This window comes from Pholis gunnellus, assembly GCF_910591455.1.
Source record: "Pholis gunnellus genome assembly, chromosome: 16".
Classification (NCBI taxonomy): Eukaryota; Metazoa; Chordata; class Actinopteri; order Perciformes; family Pholidae; genus Pholis; species Pholis gunnellus.
This window is the reverse complement of record NC_136543.1, coordinates 20,384,069-20,402,863: the sequence shown is the minus strand read 5'-3', so window position 1 is coordinate 20,402,863 and position 18,795 is coordinate 20,384,069. Positions and strand designations below refer to the sequence as shown.

Here is an 18,795-nt window from a genome sequence, read left to right as displayed (position 1 = left end):
ATCGTGTTTACAGAAAATGTAAAAAACAACTGCCTGTTTTTTGAAGATTTTGGCCTACAGACTGTAAAAACAGACCAAAACTAAGTATCCGACACCTGCTGCCATAAAACAAAACCACATTAATCTATATTTATAATCGCTAAGTTTTCATTTATACTGATAAGTTCAGAACTACAGCCATTTCACGGGCAGTTCCTATCGGGCCTAAAAGCCCAACGAAAGACCTCAATGTTTACAAAAGCTGCTTAAAGTGAAGGATTTGTTACGCGGAGAGAATTGTTTACATTAAGCTGAACGAGAGAAACGCCTTCATGAAACATCGCTGAACTGTAAGAGACCCGTTGCTGCTGTGCACCGCGTCCAGAGAGAGGAGGACTTTTCATACCAACGCTTTTTATAAGTCAGGAGGCCGCCATCTTGGATTAGGACTTTTCTTTTTTTACAAAGGCTCAAAAAAACCTGAAAAAAAACAATGAAATCTTTCACTGCAAGAGGGATGTTTTGCTCGTCCCTCGTTCTGCTTTTCTCCTGCCTCGCCGCTGTTGACGGCGACGCCAGGACTGACGATGCTGCTGCTGCCGGCGGCGGCGGCAAAAGGAGCAACGCCTTGTTCCTCCTGACCGGCTACAAGCCGCCGCCCGCCGGGCCCAGAGTGGCGCCAAAAGCAGCCGAGGTCGTGGAGGACGTCGACGACCCGCCGGCGGTGGCCGAGCTCCCTCCGAAGCCCCTCCCCCAGACCATGTTGCCGAGGAACATGACGGCCGACGCCCTGAAGCCTCCGCTCGGCGCCGCCCAGGTGGCTCCGCCTCCCAGACAGCTGGTGGACGTGGACGTGTGCAGGTACGACTGAGCGGCCACTTCCTGTTGTGTGTGTGTGTGCTGCGCGGTGCGAATCTCTTGTCTGCTTTTGAGTATTTAAAAAGGCCGATTTACACATCACCTCTTAAGAGGGACTCGAGCGTTCACTCAGCAGAAATGGCAACAACTTTCCAATCTGCTCCCCGAAGGAAACCTGTGAAAACGTGCAGAACGCAGCAGCGAGCGCCGTGGGGGAGCCGTGTGATATAAGCCGAAGGCTCCCAGCGTCTCCTTTGTAGCCCGAATGCATCTCCGTGTGTTGATCACACTGGATGCCATAAAACAACGAGGCGCATGATGATTCTCTCTCTTTTTTTTTTTTATTATTTATTTATTTCCTCCCGCAGCAGCTCTGATCTCCATCTCACCGGAGCTTATATATTTCTGCACTGAGAGGCGTCTGGCTGTTGCTAGGCAACATGTAATCAGCTCTAAATCTTGTGTGCTGGCACACACACACACACACACACACACACACACACAGACAACATGTTCAGGAGAAGCAGCACCAACAGTAATAACAGACCCAGATTTGAGCTCGTCTCTTGCGTCTCGTTTTTAAACTTGATGTTTTTATTTTAACGTGGTCTCAGATTACATCACAGCTCTTCTGGCTATTAGCGTTTTCCTTCCTGGTTTGACCTTTCACCCCGCACTCCTCCAGGTGGAAAGAAACAGCAAAGATGTCGTGTGATGTGAGCAAGATGTAGAAAGAAGAAAAAGTATCTATTTAACCAAATTCAAAGCCTTCTTGCTCTGAGCTCGTTCACTGAACAAAGAAGAGATCTCTGAAGCTGTCTGCACCAGAACACACACACACACACACACACACACACACACACACACACACACACACACACACACACAGAGCTCCGATATTTGATTTGATTTAAAGAAAAACAAGAACATCCTCTAACATCTGTTGAAGCCCTTTTTAAAATGTGAAAGATATAGTTTGCATCCAGCGCAGTTACGTGAGTCGTAACTTCTTTTTGCAACAAAGACTCAGGAGGAGAGAGACGGCGCGTCGTCATAAAGAGTTTACAGAATAAACATTCCTTCATTTTGAAGATTTGATGACGAGGATGTTCACACAAAAGTAACTAGAGTGCAAAAAAGCAAAAAGTTTCATCGGACTCAAATCAATGAGGCTTAAATGTCACGTTTTACCATGTTAGTCATGATTGGAGATGTCCAGTAACCCAGGAGAGACTTTCCTTGTTTAAACCCTCCCCCGTCTGCGCCCCCCCCACAGGGGTTACTACGACGTGATGGGGCAATTCGACACCACGTTCAACTGCTCCAAGGGCAGCTACATCTACTGCTGCGGCACCTGCCACTACCGGTTCTGCTGCGAGCACCAGAGGAGCCGGCTGGACCAGGAGTCCTGCAACAACTACATCTCCCCCGTGTGGGCCGAGACGCAGGGGCCCTTCACCGTCAGCGCCGGGAACAAGCCCGACCCGGACTTTGAGACGCTGCAGCAGCAGAACAGCAGGTCAGCAGCGTGATTCAGGAGAAAGTGCAGAGAAACGGAAACAAAAAATCAAAGAAGTACACTAGAAAACATGACAATAGAAGCATTAATAACGTGTTTTGTCTCCACGGTTGCTGATGTTGTTTGTCTTTATTTACAGCACGGCCTACGTGATCGGAGGCGTGATCTCCTTCACGCTGGTGGTGGCTGTGGGCGTCCGGATCGCCTTCAGCAAGGTGGCGCGTCGACCCCGCAACAGAGACATCAACATGCCCAGGTGAGACCACGGGGACAGCTGCGATGTGTTCACTGACTGTTCGTAACGATGTAGACCCAAGTACAGGTGTTTTAAATAGAGCCGTAACACTCTATTATACTTACGTGTGTATGTTCATTTGATGCTCCGCTACATTTCAGTGTTAAATATTGTCCTTTGTACATTTATCTGACAGCTAAAGCTACTTTTCAGACTGAGAATTTACAAACAAAGTATATAAAGTGTTTAAAACAAGCTCCACCTCAACCAGCTACAACACAGGTTACATGTAAATGCATCAGTTCTGACAAACAGATGAAATGACTTCTACTCGTAATTATTTCTTATAATGTGGTATCTATAGATGTAGAATTCAACAGTTCAAAATAAAATGGCGCTCAGCACTGTGAGTTAGCCCGCTACGTTAGCAGTTAATACTTCTTCTACCAGAGTTCAGGCATGAAACACATGACAACATGAAGTTACCGGTTCGATTAGTGAACGAGAGGTAAAGAAAGGACTTTGTTTGACATGAAAGGAAATGTTTGTAGCATTAAGGGGGATCTACTGTAAGACAGAATGTACCTTTAATGAGGGTGTTTTCATCAGTTTATAACCACCTGAAAATACATGCGGAGCCGGCTGCCATGTTTCTACGGTAGCCCGGAACGGACAAAAACCAAACAACCTTTCGTAGTTCTCCTACACACTGGGCACATGGATGGAACCTCACAGCTAGATGCCGTCAAATCCTGCACACTGCACCTTTAAAGAAGCAGCTACACCGACAGGCCGTCTTACTTTGTCTGAACTTTAGTTGGAAAGTTTATTTAGCCACATTTTTGTCGAGCAGGTAAACTAAAAGTCCCTCACAATAAATACATAAGTCGTCAAATACATCTAACTTTAAGTCTTTCAAGCGTCTGATGAGCACGATGAGGGAATCTGTTTTGTACATAGAGTACAAGCATCAGCTCAGTTTGTTTGATTAAACTCTGCAGAGTCTCAAATATGCAGACGAAAGGCGACTCTTACAGAATAAAGGACGTGATAATATACGAGGCTTTGCATATTTACATGCTGATTTACATTTGTCTTCGTCCTCTCTGTCCATCAGGTCGCTGGTGGACATCTTGCGTCACCAGTCGAGCCCGGTGCAGCAGGGCGAGAGGAACAACTCTGCGCTGCTGACCGCCACCACCGCGGACGGACGGCCGTCCAAAAACCACTACACCCCCATCCTGCAGAGCAAAGACAACCGCAGTAAGTCGCACAAGCTCCCCGTGTCAAAACAGCAGAGTTTAGGGGGAAAATGGATCGTATTAATTATGCAAATGAATAGTGTCGCATCCCCACTGAGGTGGAGGGGAACTGTTTAATTAAGATCTCAGTTTCAGCTTCAGCTGGAAGACGTTTGCTGTGACTGAGGAGTCATCAGACGCTGCTGTTCAGAGACGTAAACGATGAAGTCAGATTTGTTCATCCATTCGAGGGAATGATGCCCAATGATACTTTGAATTGTTGTTTGTGGTAAATAATCTGGTTAGTGTTTATTTGCATGAATAATGAAACAGATCAGTTCTTTCACTTATGCAATATCTGTCTTAAAAAATGTTGTAAACTTGATATAATATATTATAATATATAATTCTGTCCCAGATGACTGCAATAATGAACTGTTTCTTTTTTTTTTTCTTTAAAGTTTTACTTTACCCACAAAATGTACCTTTTCTACATCAATTGCTCACCCCGGGTTACCTGTCATTCCTGAAGAATACGTTGTTTTTCTCTCGTGCCTCTACGGTGAACGGAGAATTAAACAACGGAGAGAATTCCTGATGAATTTACTTCAATTCATCATCGAATTTTCTTTGTATTTGAGGCTCGAGGGATTTCACAGATTCCAGATGACTCGGGGTGAATAATGGTGATTTTCTCCGCTAAACTCAAATGATGTGCACTTTAAAAAACGTTTTCAAGTCTTTGTTTAAATTGACTCGTCCTTATGCACCTCAGGCTGCCCGTCAGCTTTGTGTTGAGACAAATATAAGTGGTGGATAATCAGAGTGTTGCTTTGTTTTCTTGTATTGTAACAGTTTACACACACACACACACACACACACACACACACACACACACACACACACACACACACACACACACACACACACACACACACACACACACTTCTCTCTCTGCTGCTCTGTCTCTGTCTCTGCTGCCACCGTCTCTCACTGAACAAGCTCTCTTCTTTCAGTCTCTCCAGGATTTTGCTGAGTTTATTGTTTCAACAATAACAAAATCAACCTCAAGGAAAATGTGGTACTTTAGTGCAAATCAAGATGTCCCAGAGACGGGGCTGGGGATGCCAGGTTGCCAGGTTGCCAGGTTTGCCAGGTTGCCAACCAGAGCAACAGCTTTTGGTTGCTGAAACTGAAAATGCGGTTGCCGTTTTCACTCCTCTTATATCTTGAGTCATTTGGATACTACGCAGTTATTGTCAGCTTAATAATGACAATGTGGCATAACAGAATAAAAGCTTTTGTTACAGTAACCAAAGTAATTATTAACTGTAACAGCAACATTTAAATAACACTGAAGCAACAAATCTTTAAGAAATATTCATTTCGGGATGCACGTTTGCTGTTTGCTTACTGTCCATCCCTGCAGAAAGTTAGATTTTCTTTTGGTCTCTAACTACTCTTATCACCCGGACACACAGTTAAAAACATAAACTACATTTTATCATTATATATTCTATGGATTGGCTTCAACATCAGCACATTAAAAACACATGAAAACGGACTTTTTGCACTTAAATCTTGAGTTCCATCTTGTTGTTTAACATATTGTAATCTCCTCCCTCTCTGGAGTTGCTGAAGACATTAAAGCTGCTTTCATGTCAATCAGCAGCTTGATTGAGCTCATCGTGGAAAACGTGTGTCAGTAAAAGCAAAATCACAGAAAGTAAAAGCCGAATTCCTGGAGGGACCGTCTGTCTCCCTCCCGTCTCTGTCTTTCTGTCCCTCTCTGTCCTCTCTGTTGACACATATGCTGACTCGACACACACACACACACACACACACACACACACACGGCTCTGTGCCTCTGGAGTGGTTGTCCATCAGTTTGTCGGCTCTCTCTCTTCGCAGCTGGGAACTTGCACCACCACTTTAACCAGCAGGGGTCTGCCTCCAGCCCCAAACACTCTGCTACCATCGGTAAGCCTCGTGGTCAGCAGCGCGGCGCAACACCAGGAAACCCACGGCCTCACTGTCTACCACGCTGTCTTGTCTGTCTTGTTGTCCGTATGACGGCCTGCTAGTCCTGCACTCTTAGAACAGCTGTGCCGTCGTCAACGCGCCCGCCGTTTGAAGCTTTAAAAACCACGGCCGTGTTGAACGAGGCACGTCTTTCATAAGAGTGCGAGCTGAACGTTGTCTGGCCTGCCCCTCTGCTTACCGCACCACCCTTCTTACCACCACCACCAGCCTGCTTCCTCTTCCTCTTCTTCTTTCTGTGGAGCAGTGATGTGCAACTGTGCGCCTTACAGCTGACACTACACATTACCGGAGCTCTTGGCTTCAGCGAGGTCACTGCACCTTTATCCAAGTCTGTGTTCCCAGGCTTTGCACCAAGAAAACAAGAAAGCAATGCTAGCACGAGTGGGTTTTTTTTTGTTGTACTCGGGGAAAAAATAAAGTAGAAATCATCAATTCTGGTGCGTCCAACGCGGCTGCCACACAGAGAACTGGATAGAGCTGTGTGGAAATATCACGAGTGTGAAGGGAAGTACGTTTTTTAAGTAGTTTCAGTGCCAATTATTCCGAACCATTACACCTACATGTGTCCCTCAGGGGATGGATTACACAAGAAGGCAACGGTTTAGAATAAAAACCAAGTCAGAGTACAGATTTAAAGTAAAGAAAGTTCAGTTTGAATCTGGCTTTTCATGTGCTGTAAGCAAAGATTGTCCATTGTCCTCACATCCTCCCTCTTCTGTAATGACATCATCTCATAAAGCCTACACAAACAAATGATTATTTCTTACGTACGTTATTGCTGGAAATTAGATTTGTAACTGTTAAATATTTTGGAGGCATAGGTTTATCTTAGTACTTTTAGTTAACACCTATTTTGTAGTTCTGTTTACACCAAAGGGTTTGCTTTTGATATGAAGCAAAGGAGGAAAAACAAATGGCAAGGATGTTGTTCTCTGAGGTTTTCTAAAAAAAATATGTCGGTTCACCGGTGCCGTTCTCGTCCACTCGTTCTCCAATTCATTCTGAAAAGCTTCAGCGATGGAGGCGAGGTCTGACGACTTTAATGTGCTCCTCGTCCTCGGCTATCTTTAGTGTTGTCCTCACTCTTTCCTGTGTTAGATAATGTTGATGGGAGGATACAAGAGCAGAACACTTCAGCCCTCTGAGTCAGATGCTGTGCAACACTCTGGAACAGAGTTCACTGTTTCTCATGACACCCCGAACAAACCTTTCTGTCAGCTGTCGTAGGTGTTCCATTAAAAATAAAAAAAAATAAAAAAATCTATTACGGTGCACTCTCTTGGAAATGACCGGGCTAATTCTGCATCATGACACTGGAAAAAAAAACAATATTTGATGCTTTTATTTTCTCCCTCGTGCTTTATAAACCATGATCTCACAGCTAGCATTGCTTTTATTCCCCCCCACCGTGTGTGTGTGTGTGTGTGTGAGACATGCTCGGTACAGAAGTAGTGTGTGTGTGTGTGTGTGTGTGTGTGTGTGTGTGTGTGTGTGTGTGTGTGTGTGTTCCCTGGGTGACGCTTAACAGAGACATTATTGGCCATTATTGCCCATTACTGTCAATGGTGAATGACCAGTATATGTCCAGCAGTAATCTTAACAAGATCGCAGCTCATAACCATTCCCGCCCTGAATGGACTCCACATCGATTGTGTCTCAAAGACGGGAAACAACAGCAAATGGCCAATCATTTCTTTTTTTTCCCAGAGTTGCGTAATCTTTAATCGCTGCTTTTATATTCTCACTTTTTTTTTTCAGTTGTTAGGGCAGCATGTCGAAGCTCTTTAAGCTCGTTGTCCCGTCACACGTCGGCTCGTTCAAAGTGCCGTCTGTTTGTGAAACTGTGAACGCACTCGTTCGGCGTGTGATGTAACTGATATACATGTTGCAGAGCAGAACCGTCCTGCCCCTCCCCCACACTGCTAATCTTACATAAGACAAATCATTTTTTTATGTGTATCGATCGATGTGCTGCTTTTGCACTTTGCATAAATGTGAATGTGTGTTTGTAGACCCCCCCCCCCCCACACACACACACACCTCCACTCTCCTCGATGCTGTCAGTGTATTTCTATGTATTTACATGTGGCTGATATGTTTGTGTTGGAGCCTCAGATGAACAGTACAGAGTTGTATTTATAGATGGTCGCCATGGAGCTCGGAGACACTTCCCGTGTTTACTGATCATTAACCAGCTTCTTCTTCTCTTGTTCCATCATCCTCCTTTCTTCTTTTTACTTCCCTTTTATTTTCTCTCCTCCCTTCCTCATCTCTTCTCTCCCTTTTTCATGCTCCATCTTTCTTTTTTCTTTCCTTTCTCTTCTTCTCTTTTTGTTTATTTGTGTTCCTGTTTTGATTTTCCTTCTTCTTCCTCCCTCTAGAGCGAGGCGCCCGTATGAACAACACCTCCCAGCTCTCCTCTGGACCCACCCTACTTTCAGGTAGCGGTAAAGGTGGCGGCGGCGGCGGCGGCATCATCGGTGGAGGAATGAGACACAACAGCAGCCACCCGTCCTTCTCCCACTCCTTCCACAACCTCGCCCAGCTGCCGCCCTCCTACGAGACGGCCATGAAACCGGAGATCAACCGCTACAGCTCGCTGAAGAGGCTGGGTGAGCCGGGGAGGGATGGAGGGATGGAGGGTTGAAAGATGGAGGGATAATCTTTAGAGAGAGTGATGGAGGGGGACTTATTGATTGTTCAGGACCACAGGAAGTCTGTCAGGTGATGCAACACACCAGGTGGCGGCCATATTGGAAGTGTTCTTGTGCTTCAGTGGCTGAACTCAGTCGCTGATTTATTCTCACCAGGTGTGATTTACACTCACAGTTCATTTAGATCATTTTACCTCCAACACTTCACATCATCACTTTGAAATGTGGCTCTTAACGTCCCAGTGAAACGGATTTAAATCAAATATGTTGGTGGTTGAAAAGGCTTTTTTTCATTTCATCTCTAATTTAAGAAATGTGTGCTTCGATGACGGTAGCTGGAGTCAGCTTGGAATCACAACGGCTACAATGGACTCCAATGGAGACCCAGAGTCCATCCATCCATGTGTCTTTCACCGCTCATCCTGTTCAGGGTCGGGGTCCCACAGCTGACGTTGGGACGTCGGCCACGTTGACACGGATAACCGTCCACGCTCACATTCACCGTTTAGATCAGTCAGCCTGAAGCTGCGTGTCTTGAACGTGGGAGGAAGCCGGAGAACCCGTAGAGAACCACCGCTGACATGGAGAGAACATGCAAACGCCACACAGGATCCAGCTTCTTGCTGTGAGGGGACAGTGCCAACCACTCCACCATATTATATAGTCATATTATGAAACTATATATATATATGTATCGCAAAGCTTCATGTCAAAAACTTCTGTTCTTTGCTTTTGCTTTGGAGCAATGAGCGGGTGATGTAAGTCGTGTATTCAAAACTCAATTTAGTCTTTGGAAAATACTAAACATATGATTCTACGCCAGCGAAATGTATTATAATCAAGAAAACGTTCCTCTTCTCGGTTTGAATCCATTGTGTGACTGTGAGGATTTGATAATTAAGTGTTTTCATTTGAAAAGTGGACTACAGGGAGTTTTGGTGTTGCACCTCTATGAGACAGATTTTCAAGCCCTCAAAAAACACTGGATCCTACACTTCCCATAATGCAACTGCCCTAGCTGCCTGGAAGCCAACTAAACTAAGAGCCAGTTATTCTCTACAAGCTGCACTATCTTCCTCTCCAGGTGTCTCTCTCTCTCTTATTTTGTGGCCGGCTTAGTTAAACTCAAACATCCATTACGGCAGCAGGCAGGCATGGCCGCCAGGAGATTTGTGACTCAGCTGCCACACAAAAAAAACAACCAAATATTCATCTGAATGTGTAAACTGTTTCTGCTGAACAGTCATAACAGGAAGCTAGACAAACATAAATAAGGGGGGAATTAATGGAGGGATTGGAGCAGACTGAGAGAATTAAGAGCGAAAAGGAATGGAGGAAAGACGAAGAAATGAAGGGGAAGGTTGTGAAAGACAAGGAGGGACAAGAGAGATGGAGTTAGGGAGGGGAAGAGGAGGAACATGAATACAAATGTGGAGAAAGAGTTGACCAGAAGAAAAGGATCAGGGAGGCGGCGAAAGAGCCGACTGGCCAAATAAGGATACGGCAGGAAGAGAGAGAAAGGGAAAAAAAGATACCCATGAAGATAAGGAGGAGAAATGAAGGGAGAGGCGGTGAAAGGAAGGAAGGAAGGAAGGAAGGAAGGATTGGAGGGAGATGTGGAGATAGGGGGAGGGGCGTTGCCTCCTGCTGGTCTGCAGGGGCCCGGCTGCCTTCAACGGGGAAGAAAAGACGTTTGAGAGGCAGCGTCTGGCAACCTCTTTCTCTCTCTCTCTCTCTGTTTCTGTCTCTGTCTCTGTCTCTGTCCTTACCTCTTTCTCTCTGTCTCTCTGTCTCTGTGTCTCTCTCTGTCTCTGTGTCTCTCTCTTTCTCTCTGTCTCTGTCTCTCTCTCTCTCTCTGTCGTTACCTCTCTCGCCCTGATATTGCTGAAGACTGCAGGGGGAGGGGAGTCGTCTCTGCAGGCTGAGTGATGGATGGTTACTACATGGGGGATCGTGTGTGTGTGTGTGTGTGTGTGTGTGTGTGTGTGTGTGTGGAAGCAATAATGAGGTAAAAGTCCAGATGAGTCTCTTATTATTTCCATTCAATCAAAAAGGAGAAAAAACACTTTGACGAATAATCGACGCGGTGCTGCGATTGGACCTATCAGAGGTCGTCCCCTCTTCCTCTTCCTCTTCCTCTTCTCATTTATAAAACAGCATCTCTGTCGCATTCATCGCAGCCGTCCTGCAGCTGTTTTTTTTTTTTGTTAATGGACGTCACAGTTTACATTTTAGTTTTTGCAGAAGAAGAGAAGAGCATCTGCTTCAATCACTTAACCGTCTCCTTCACATAATTGCACTACTTCAGATGATTGAAGACACATTTTTATAGACTATGTTTCTGCACGTCTGTTGGAGAAACAACCATTTAAAACATGTTTGAACAGGTACAGCATCATGAAGATGAGAAAACAATCAGTTCTACGTCGTCCTGTGTTTCAGCACTGCGCTTCTCAGTCTGATCGAGGATTCAAAGAGCGTCGTCTGGACTCTAACGACTTCGTCCAGGATTTTCTGTTTGAGAGTTTTTGCACGTGGCACAATTCTTTTTTTTTTTTATCCTCCCTCTGCTCCGTCATCGGGGGGGGGGGCGAGAAAGTCCACAGTTCATCCAAGTCCACAAGAAGCCCTCAAGTGCTCTTTGTACAGACTTTGTGCAGACATCCAGAGAACCTCACAAAGTTACACAACTCTCCATATTATTATTATTATTAATAATAATAGTGATAATGATCCGCACGCAGCGACGGAATGTGGTGATGAGAAATCAGCACGTTGATGTCTCGCTCAAGCTCTTATTTTTCTTTTTTTTATTCCCTACACTGTCACTTTTCATGTGTACAAACATTTGGAATATTTAAATTGTTGATGTGTAAGTGCTGTTGTAAAGTCTCTTTGCATAACACACGTGTTTTAAATCTCTGACACCGCTTCACCTCATGACGGTGAGCACTTGTGTCGTAGTACGTGTGATGACAGGAGTTCAGGGGGAGGAATTTGGATTTAACCATATTTACCCAGCTCCTCCTTCTCGTTCTGTTAGAACCAATCAAAACGCTTCAAAAACATCACTTCCTTTGCACCAGAGGACGTTGTCTCTCAGAGTAGAGCCCACCAGTCCCTTGAATGCTTCAGAGGGAAAATGTGGAAAACCTGTAAAAACTGCATCATTCAGTCACACTTCTGATTTTAAGAAAAAAACATCCTGAATGTCAGATTTGGTGGAACACCTCCTCAAAAAGAGGAAACACTCAAACGTCATCATTGCGACACTAAAGAGAGCACGGCCTCTCTCCAGCTGGTGAGTCCTTTTTTGATGAAGTTCCCCTCACGGAGCTGCAGAAAGGACACCGATGAAGTGAAGGGCTTCTTTGTCTGCGGTCGGCAGCCAGGGATGAAAAAAAACCTCCAGATAATTTGGCCTTACAGGTGGTGGTGGTGGAGTAAACACAGAGAGGGGAGAGGACATGAGGCAAACAGAGAGAGAGTAGATGGAGGTGAAAAAGAGACGAGAGATAACCTTAAGAGGGAAAGAGACAAAGGAACAAACAGAAGGAGAGGGGGAGAGACCTGGGGGAGAGAAAAGAGGGGAGGAAGAGGAAGAGAGGTGGCCGGTTAAAGGTCATGTTTAAATTGGCTCTTGGGGAGCTGCTTCCTTTAGGAAATGCTTTGAAGAAGAAAGTGGACTCCAGCTATAGAGCAGAAGGCATAGAAACAATGCATTTCACTATTAATGAACCTCAGAAACTCTTCAATCCGCTCCGTCTTTGTCTTCTCCCTTTTTTTACTTTGTGTCTCTGCTTCTTTGTTTTCTCTTAAAGGGGCCTCGTCTCATTCTTCTCACATCAAACCCTTTAGCTCTGCTCTCTCCTCCTCTATTCTGTTATGGCTCATGCAATATACATTGTTTGTCTTTTGTCTCATCATCTCCGTCTTCCTGTCCTCTGACGAGATCGGCTCCATTCTCTCTCTCTCTCTCTCTCTCTCTCTCTCTCTCTCTCTCTCTCTCTCTCTCTCTCTCTCTCTCTCTCTCTCTCAAAAATATCACAAATGGGGCAAATTTCCTCTTTTATCTCAACATTTTATAGACCGCAGGATAAATAAATCGAATAACTAACATATGAATCAATAATACTCTTTCTCTCTTTTGGTGAACCAGAGAAAGAACTTGACGAGTACTCAAACTACTACAACTCCAAGCGTCGCTCCAACAACGCGCCGCCCTCCTTCTACTCGTCGCAGCACTACCTGCCGTGGGGGGGCGACTACACGCTGGGGTCCAGAGGCACGCTGCCCCTCCACGGCTCCCGGCCCCGCCTCCACATCCCCGCCTCCACCCCCAACCCGTACCCGCTGCCCGCCCAGACGCAGTACACCAGCTCCTCCTTCGACAGGCCGCCGCGCCGCGTCCGCTCCCAGGACCAGCTGCTCGGGGAGGGCAACACGCTGTCCCGCCTGTCCAAGAACCAGCAGCACCAGTACTACAAAGCCATGATGAGCACCAGCAGGAGCTCCAACCAGCAGACGCTCCGCAGGTAAGACACGGGATGGGAGGGCAGAGGAAACGCTGGAGGGAAGAAGAAGAAGAAGAACAAGATGAGAAATAAGAGATCGTAGTTTAATGTTTCATTTAGTTCTTAAAGGGTCTGACTAAACCTTTTTCCTCATTTCACTCCTGAGCTCCTCCGGTTGTTCTTGACTAAATTGTCTCAACTCAAGGTTCACTTACTTGCATGTTCTGGAGCTTTCAACCAGCCGGCAATCCAGATCACTGATAAACAGGTTTCACAGGCAGGGTTTTATAATATATAAATATACATATATATATATATTTAGAGGTCTCAACCCAGGTTGCATCAGAAGGTACAACATAAAGATTCTTGAACATATTTTGTTAAGTGATAATGTGATTTGCTAATATAATAATGATATATAATTAATAAAAGCATAATTTAATAGTATAGAGGATAAACGGATGTCTGGTTCCAGGTCCCACGAGAGGCTCCTGGTCTCCCCTGACCGTCTGGAGGACCGGCTGATGATGGGCCTGATAATCGGAGGAGGTGGTGAGAGAGGTGACAGAGGCGGGATGGTGCCCACCATGGGCCGGCTCAGCCACCACCAGAAGGCCCAGTCGCAGCAGAACATCTGCGTCACGCCGTCGATGGAACGCCACCACATGATCAAGATGAACTCCCACCCGACGCCGGGCCACGACCACGACCGCGAGCGCAGCTCCGGCGCGATGCCCGGCATGGGCATGCACGGCGGCTGGGACCCCCACGGGGGCGGCGGCCACGGCGGAGGAGGAGGAGGAGGTGGCGGCGGCGGAGGAGGAGGAGGAGGCCACCCCAACGCCCGACGGATGGCGTTCGCCAGCAAGAGGCAGAACACCATCGAACAGCTGCACTTCATCCCCGGAGGCGGAGGAGTGCAGGGACTGCGGACTGGGAGTAAGAACGAGGTGACAGTGTGAGAGGACGAGGGAGGGTGAAGAGAGAGAGGAAGAGGAAGAGAGAGTAGAGAGGTGAAGGCTGTAAAGAAGTTGAAGAGGCATTTAGTGGGAAGATGAAGTGGAGAGATGAGCAGGGAGAAAAAAAAAGGGAGGTTTGAGCTCTGGCTGCCTCCCCCCCCCTCCCCCTCCTCTTCATAACACAAAAAGTGGTGGAGGACGACATTAATCTCATCGTGAGCAAAGCCAACTGATTTCCTCCGTGTCACCTGTGTGTTGAAAACAAAAGAGAATATTCAGCCATTCTTTGAAAAAGGGAAGACAGAAATGTCCACTTAAAAAGAGCAAAAAAGATAAATCTCCTCGTACGAGTTGCAGTTTAAAGGCTGCCGGGTATCCGCTGTGACTTTTATTGAAGGAAATTTGTCGAATTTGTCCTTGAGTTTTATTGCACTGTCCTCCGAGTCCTCGAGAGCTCCGACAGAGTTCGTCTGTCTTTGGATCCGCTGTGGATGACGGAGAGCGCCGGGGCGGAGACAGACGGGTTTGCTTGTCTTTGTATTTATGAAAAAAAAAGTATTTAAAACCAAACGAGTTGCTTTTGTATGAAACTAACCTGACGATGAAGATGATGATGATGATGATGATGATGATAATAATAGTATGAACATTACTGAGCCCTGTAAGACGTTGTGTATACTTGGTTTAAAAACATATTTATCCTTCAGCCGGCCAGCTTGTAACTAGGTTGATCTTCTTTCTAGTAGTGATTGGACTCTCATAAAAGTATAACATCCTCTGCAAAAAAATATCCTTACTCGATCGCCTTTATGGCTCAATTTACTCTAGATAGAAATTATTATTATGAACCATTTTGGAGGTAAAAACGAGACCTACATCGACACAGGCTGCTGTCATAAAGGCCCAGTCACACCAGCATTTGAAAAGGCAATATGTTGTGGCAAAATCGGTTCTTTTCAATGAAATTGCTGCAATTAATTGAATGAATTGTTCGAAACCCCCCGAGTTGCTTCTCGGGATGCTTTTCTATATGCTTATGATGGGTTAAATGCAGAAGTCAAATATTTTGAATGTGGTGATCAAAACTCTAATTAAAGCTACAGACGGATCAACGTCGCTGTGCCACTTTCTGGAGTGACCGGGCCTTCAAAGTAAAATCCACTCTGCGGTATGATTTTAGCTTAACTTTGTACAGTGAACTCTAGTGGGTGTATATCTATGAAACATTGTGCTGTGACCCATTGAGTAACAAAAAAAAACCTGAATTAGACCGCTCACGGAGAAGAACTAACCTCATGCAGACTCTGACCGACCAAAACGTCCCTCAAACACTCAACTTTTTGCATTGTGACTTTTGCAGAGAGTCGAGGGTTTCTTTGTGCCACCGATTTGGCGCTCAACGAACCCTTCTAGTGCTTCTACGATTTCCACGTGTTTACCTGCACGTCGAGCTGCTCACCTCGTATGAAGGGACAGAGGGGGGGGGGGGGGGGGGGGGGGCAATGGACACTTCACACCAAGGGCTATATACCGAATTATGTTTGTGTGTCTCTGTACAGCGTCTGCTTCTCATTTTCATTTCCTCTGCGTGTCGGTGTCGGGAGGCATGCTCGTGCATATGTTTGTCCTTTCTTTTTTTTCTTGTGTAGAGAGAAAATAAAAACATGCAAGAAGATGCAAAGCAAAAGACCTTTTTGTGTAAAAACACACGATGATTACTTTTTAAAGCTTAAAGGCGGCCATGATGCAACCCTGTCTACAACAACATATGTTCCCGTAAAACTAAACTGAACTCGTGTTTCCTCCAATATATGTTTGAAACGCATGGTGAACCACAGACTGAGTATAACAAGTAGACAAAGGCATCATGACGTCACACCCATTGGTTTGTGGACGTTTTGAAGCCTAGAGTTCGGCATTTTGCCCGTCGCCATCTAGTTTTTTGCAACCAGTGACCGGAAGTGACCATATTTGGACTGAGGAGGAGTGACCTGTCAATCACAGTAAGCCCCGCCCTAAAGCATACCCTGCTTTATGGTCTGTGTGACTCTAAATGGACCATCATTTACTAAATGAACATCATGCTGTATTGAAGAAGACTTGAAACTAAAGATTGAGACCATAAACTCATGTTTACAATGTTTACTGAGGTAATAAATCAAGAGAGAAGTAGAGTCATTTTCTCATAGACTTCTATACAACCAGAGGAGTCGCCCCCTGGTGGTCAGTAGAGAGAATGCAGCTTTAACACATGAAGCTTTGGCTTCACTCTTCCCGCCTGCGTTGAACGTTGATAGAAACAAAACAAAACACGCTACATAACGACTTGATCAGGTTTAGTAAAAAACTCAACATGGTTTAGCTTAAAATTACTACAAAGTTGATTGTTCATCAACAAAAGTACTACTTGGTTATGTTTGGGAGACAAAAACAGTCTCTTGTGTTTCCACGACAAAAAGACATTTCCTTTGAAATGTAATTCACAACACAGTTTTGTTGCATGGGAACTTTGTTTTTAGGAGAGGGAGCTGCCATGATGATGTCATATTTTGTACCTTTTATTATTTTTTTTTTCTGGCTGTGAGATGGACCTTCTAGCCTTTTCAGGCTGGATCTCTCCTTAATGTGGTTTTAAGGGACTTGTGAGGCCTTGTTTGAGGTTTTCAGCTTCCCCTTGATAAAGACAGACGTGATTGATGACTGAGCGAAGCTTCCTGGCGGCCATTTTCAGTCTTTAACTACGATACATGTGCTCATGGTAATGCTTTATGATCATACATGTAAAGATGCCCCCCTTTGATCAGACGCTTGAACGCTCTTATCACGATTTTATTTATTTTCATTTTTCATCAAACGTGTATTCATTTTTTAAAATCTCTGTGAATTTTAATGTGTAATCCTGGATTTTTCAATATTCAAACTTTCTAGTGGAATCTAAAAAATGAAAAGAAGAAAAACCAACATTTGTATTCTCTAAACAAACAGAGCTGATGCAATGAAAGAGGAAACCGCATGTCAGAAGGCGATGATGTCATAGTGCTGACTTGTGATGTCACGCCGCGTATGTGTGTAAATGTACATGCGTCTGTTTTAATTTGTGTGCGTAACTCTTTCAGTGTCTTCTTCTTCTTAGGAATGCTGAAACCTCATTTTTGACCAAACTTCGGGTCACGAAGACGATTTAAAAGACCCGAGTCGCCCGTCGTTACGTGTGCATATCAACTTGTGATGAAATTTAAAAAAAAAGGCCTGTCATCGTTTAAGAGAAAAAAAGGGACAATGATCAATCACAGTTTCTTGTCGAGCTACCTTCATCAAAGCGAGGACTTTTGAAACCTTTTGAAAGTGTAAATTATCGAAGGCTTGTTACATTGTGTCGAGTTTTGTTGGTATTGGAATAGAAGTGAAACAGCCGAGTGGCTCGTTTGTGACGTCACAAATCACTCGGTTGACGAGTTTGTGTCGCTGCTGAATATGTATCTGCAAAAAGAGGCGATTTTGAACAACCAGAACTTTTAAGGAGGCACAAAAAGGTAAACACACAGTATTGACGGCGTCTTCACAGTTGCATCGCAGTGTCTTGTTGTTGTTGTTGTTTTGTTGCTGCTGAAGAGTGTCGTGGAGGAGAAGGTATCGTGACTGGCCTTTGGCTGACAGGACTGGACAGGCTCCGTGGTTTTTACAATGAAAACATCTTTAAACTTTTAAAAGAGAGAAGGGGGAGGGGGGGGGGCTGACATGTAAGTGATGTGAAAATTCAGTTGTATTTTTAATGTCTCATCTCTCCTCATAGCTCCAAAGGTCTGATACAGATGTTGTAATCCACATTCAGTTAATTGCCCCCCTGATACAACTGTGTGTGTGTTTGTGTGTGTGTGTGTGTGTTAACCACGTTAACCACTGGGGGGGGGGGGGGGGGGGGGGGGGGGGGGGGGGGGGGGGGGGGGGGGCACATGGGCATAGGCATATTTGTATTCTCAAAGCTACTCTGCATACCTCAAATTGTATGATACATTTATTTATTACATCTCCCTTAGACGTCTATTTCCAAGAATATCCAAACAAAGGTCTCACAGATGTGCAACCCTTTTTGTTATCGGTGATCGGTTCTTGCGTTTGTAGAAACCATACTGTTTAATTGATAATAACAATTAAAAGAAATCCCACTAAACCTTTGTTGTGTCTTTTGTGATGAAATTTGTCTCTTTTTTTTCAGAAAAGTGTCAAATGTATCTTTTTGCTGTTTTACAACATTGTAAACTGCACATCTTTGGGTTTGGGAGTGTTGATTAGACAAATTAACTATTTTCAACACTTTTTGGGGACATTTTAGACAAAGTAAATTGTTTTATCAAAGAAAACAAGAGCTAAATGAATTAATAATGAAATGCTCACTATTCATGGTGTAGCTTCATGGCTCAGGGCAGCAGTTCACTATTATTTCATAGATTTTTACTCTAAATTGTCACAGAAAAGCGAGAACTAGCTTTCAAACATTCCCAAAGCGAAATAAGTTAAATTACCGGTTTTGTCCGACAAAACATGTCCGACACCAAAAGATTTTTAAGTCACAAGCCTATCAAAGCTGCAAATTCTCCCATTTGATGAAAAACGGGAACAAGAGAATCTTTAGCATTTAGTGACAAATAATAAATCGACTGTCTATATGATGAAGAGGCCGCTGCTGATCGACTGATTGATTTATCGTTTCATCACTAAAAGCTTTAATATCTTCTCATTCCCTCAAACTGCTCTAAAACCACAAAATACTGTCATGTTTGGTACTGTGTGCC

General features: G+C 44.7%; 1 protein-coding gene across 1 annotated transcript; it reads left to right on the top strand.

Moving 5' to 3' along the window:
* Window positions 1–472: 472 nt before the first annotated feature.
* shisa7b (shisa family member 7) lies at window positions 473–14,005 on the top strand (the record flags this gene model as incomplete). Its single annotated transcript, XM_079176092.1, has 8 exons — window positions 473–840; window positions 2,114–2,356; window positions 2,496–2,612; window positions 3,709–3,854; window positions 5,744–5,812; window positions 8,257–8,487; window positions 12,689–13,064; window positions 13,519–14,005. The coding sequence occupies 8 exons, from the start codon at window positions 473–475 to the stop codon at window positions 14,003–14,005; spliced, it is 2,037 nt and encodes a 678-aa protein (XP_079032218.1).
* Between the last annotated feature and the right edge of the window lie 4,790 nt (window positions 14,006–18,795).